The sequence below is a fragment of the Octopus bimaculoides genome, chromosome 2 (assembly GCF_001194135.2).
Source record: "Octopus bimaculoides isolate UCB-OBI-ISO-001 chromosome 2, ASM119413v2, whole genome shotgun sequence".
Classification (NCBI taxonomy): domain Eukaryota; kingdom Metazoa; phylum Mollusca; class Cephalopoda; order Octopoda; family Octopodidae; genus Octopus; species Octopus bimaculoides.
Genome location: NC_068982.1, coordinates 132837651 through 132841743, shown reverse-complemented (window position 1 = coordinate 132841743; position 4093 = coordinate 132837651). Strand labels below are relative to the sequence as shown.

Below are 4093 nucleotides of genomic sequence, written 5' to 3'. Positions count from 1 at the left end.
ATATATATATATATACATATTATCCTCATCATCATCATTTAACATCCATTGTCCACACTGGCGTGAGTTGGATGATTTGACCAGGGCTGATAAGTTGAGGGGCTGCACCAGATTCCACTCTGATTTAGCATGGTTTCTATGGCTGGATAGAACGTCAACCACTCCAAATGTGTAATGGGTGCTTTTACATGCCAGTTGCGTGACACCAGTATCTGTCACAATTACGATTTCACTCATCTTGTTGTACCTTCCTTCTCAAACACAGAATATTGTCAAGGGTCTTGGTCATTTGTCATTGCCTCCATGAGGCCCAGTGCTTGAAAGGTGTGTTTTACTTTCCGCTACCATGGTTGCTAGATCTGCAACACCAGTATTGGCCACATTGCCTCTGATGCTCAACACTTGAAAGGTGATTTTTACATGCCACTGGCAATATCTGTGTGTGTGTACTCACTCTCTCACATATTTATAATTTTTTTCTATTCTAAAGTGGTTGTAAATCATGAGCCAGATGAATTTTGGGGAATTCTCTTTTGTAATATTATGTATTATGTTTGTAAAAGAGTTTGATTTGAAGGGTAATTTCTTGTTGATTTCTCTTTCACTATAGGCAACTGATGCTGATAAAGAGACAGGTAATTCTGTAGTAAGATATTCAATAGTAAATGCTAGTGAAGGCCTTTCAAAGAGTTTTTTCATAAATGCACAAAATGGAATTATTACTGCATCAAATATAGATTATGAAAACCTGACTGATAATGTCATCCAGTTAGTAGTCAAAGCTGAAGATAATGGTAAACCAGTTAAGGAAGGTATTGCTCTTGTTAATATCACTGTATTGGTGAGTACTAAAAATCTAATATTTCTAACATTTTGTCATTGTGAAAATATTGAATTAAGAGTAAAGTCATTAATTACATTAAATCAAGATTGAATCTTGTACTTTGTCCTTGTTCAGAATGGGGCTGAATTTGTTTAGCTGTTGACAACCTTGGAATGACATATAGATTAGTTTGGAATGATATCTCAAAAGTCAAAGAAGTTATTTAAAAAAAAAATCCAATATTTTATGTTATAATATCTTTTACCAAAGGTAAGACAAGTGAATAGTTTTGTAATATATAAAAGAGTATTTTTTATTTAGCCTTAAGTTTCAGAATCTGTTGAGGAATCAATCTTAAGTTACCTTTCTAATTTCTCAAACATAAAATACATGACATTACATTATTTTCTATCATTTGCTAAAATTTATATTCTGATCTTTGTTAAGATCAATCAAGCCTGTTCATTAGTATACTGGTCCAAATTGTCATCATTAATTTGTTTTATAAGAGATTTGGTTTTACTTAGTGGGCAAGAAAAGGATAATCTTTATGTACCATCTTCACTCTTCTTTTCATTTCCAGTTAGTGTATCCATGTTATTTAGAGTATTAACTGAGTTAAATATTTCTGTCTGAGTACTTCATTCATCATCATCATCATCATCATCATCACCATCATTGTTTAATGTCAGTTTTCCATGCTGGCATGGGTTGGACAGTTTGACTGAGGTCTGGAGAGCCAACGGCTGCACCAGGCTCCAATCTGATCTGGCAATGTTTCTACAACTAGATGCCCTTCCTAACGCCAAACACTCCAAGAATGTAGTGGGTACTTTTTATGTGCCACCAGCACAGGAGCCAGTCAGGAGGGCCTGGCATCGATCACGTCAAGTGGTACTGGCATCAGCCACGTTCAGATGGTGCTTTTTACATGCTACCAGCATGGGAGCCAGTCATTGTGTTATTTTGTAACACAAATTTTAATAATTTACAGAGAAACTTTGAGGAAATACTTTTCTTTGACCGTTTTTCAAAGGCTTTCATGTATGCTTCCACCCACTCATCATGATCGATGTTGGGGTTTAAGGAAGAAACATCCATGGTTACCAAAAAACAGTCTTTAACACTACTTCGGTGTTTAGAAAATTTGTTCAATTTGGAAACAAAATGTAGGAACTTGATCTTTTAGCTACTGGGAGCAGAAAGCCATCCAGCCATTCCAAAATACTGTTAATAGCAATTAATGGTGACATTCAAATTCCTGCATGGTCATGAACCTATACTCTGGTTATGGTTCATTGACGACGTCAGGATAGTTTAGTCAATTTTTACATTACTGTAATTGCTTCATGGAGGATTATGTTTTTAAGTCCAAAATAAAATTCACGTCGAGCATTTCAAAAACTAGTGTCGAATTTCTGGACACAAAAGTCAAGTTTTCGGAAGGCCAAATAGTCACAGAATTATTTTGCAAACCCATGTCATTCCATATTTATCTCTACCGCCTCTCTGATCCTTCACATCATACAATCAGATCAAATCCGAAGTCCCAGTTTTTGAGGATAGGACGTATTTGTACAGACATTGAGGATTATTGGAAACATGCAAATACTTTCGTGCACCATTATGTAAAGCGCAGTTATAGTGAATCAAGATTAAAGGAAATCGCGACTGACATAGCTGAAATTAGTAGTGATAATCAAACTTTCATGCCTAATTTTAGCAGTCAGAAAAAAGCTTATGGCCAAATTCCTTTAGTGATTAACTGGCACCGAAGTTTCACTGGCATTTCAAAAGTGTTGCATGACAGTTACCAACATATTTCAGAAAAATATCCTCATTTCCGACAAATACTTCTTCTTTCACCTATTGTAGCCTTTAGACGTAAAAGAAATATTAGAGAAATATTGACCAGTGCCACAGATAAAAACTCCATTGGAGTTTCTGAACACTGCACCCACAAAAACACCCATAAGAGAGGTAAGCCCTGTTCATTGTGCAATAACATGAGTCAGACCAGTTCCATCAAGAATTATAACAGAAATGTTATGATTTACACAGGAGGAGGGACTTGAAAGGATTCCCATTCGGTGTATGCAGTGGAATGCACCAAACACAAAATGATTTATGTTGGTTGCACAACAGAACAATTGCAAAAAAAAGGTTTGATGGACATAGGTATGGCGTCAGGCACAATAACAGTGGTTCTATGGAACTTGCGGAGCATTTCACATCAATCAGGTATAAATTTAAGGAGGACCTGAAGGTGCACATTCTCAAAACATACCCTCACTCCACTGCACTGTCAGTCCTCAAAACCTATGAGTTAGCCTTCCTTTGATATTGCTGCACTTCTTATGTGTCCATAGCTTACACTGGGTACATCTTATAGAGTTTCTACCTATGCCTTTTCTACAGATCGAGCAGGGCCATCTACCTGAAGGGATTTATGGTTTGTCTGAATTCCTACTTATTAGGACTTTGGTTTTAGCCAAGTTGAATCTAAGGCCCTTCAATTCTAATCCTTGCTTCCACACCTGAAACTTATCCTCTAGTTTTATAAATTATAAAGCAGTGAACTGGTTGAATTGTTAGAGAACTGTAAAACAATAATGCCTTGTGATGTTTCTTCTAGCTCTTTATTTTCTATGTTCAAATCTTACCAAGATCAACTTTGCTTTTTAGCCTTTCAGATTATTCAAATAAAATACCAATCAGTACTTTGATATTGTTGTGTCGGCACCCCCAGGCGAAGAAGTAGGATCTCCCAAGACATATAAATAGAGGTAGTCTGGCCGTGGTAGGAGTGTTGAGTAGCATTTGTGTAGCGGTTGAGTAGAGACCATCCGAAGGTGCTAGATAGCAGTAGCGTTGAAACATAGCAGATATCAACTAGTCTCTTCACTTAAAACTTCTGGCCTTGTGCCTAAATTAGAAACTACTGTTATTATGAAATAATGATAAAGTAACTAAGAATGTCACAGTGTGTGAGAGTGTTTGGTACTTATTCATTTTACAATTGATTTTTTTAAACCTACCTCCAACTTTTATGTTATGCTATTTTTTTTTTAGAAAATGAAAAAGAAACAACGAATACCATTTTCAGACTTTTAATTTTGAACATGAGAGATTCAAAATCTATAAGAAACAATTTTTTTCTAGATCAAAAACAGATAATTGTTAAGTGATTTACACCAGCAATACATTGAATGTATGTGTGTGTGTGTGTGTGTGTGTGTTTGTGTGTGTGTGTGTGTGTGTGTGTGATCA

The 4093-nt window shown here is 35.9% G+C and overlaps 1 protein-coding gene across 1 annotated transcript in view; it reads left to right on the top strand.

Moving 5' to 3' along the window:
* Positions 1 to 2172: 2172 nt before the first annotated feature.
* Positions 2173 to 4093, top strand: part of LOC106881856 (cadherin-23) — a 65987-nt gene continuing 64066 nt past the window's right edge. The window contains exons 1-2 of the mRNA XM_052965882.1: positions 2173 to 2548; positions 2699 to 2803. Coding sequence (XP_052821842.1) covers positions 2173 to 2548; positions 2699 to 2803 — 481 coding nt within the window. The remainder of the gene's footprint in view (positions 2549 to 2698; positions 2804 to 4093) is intronic.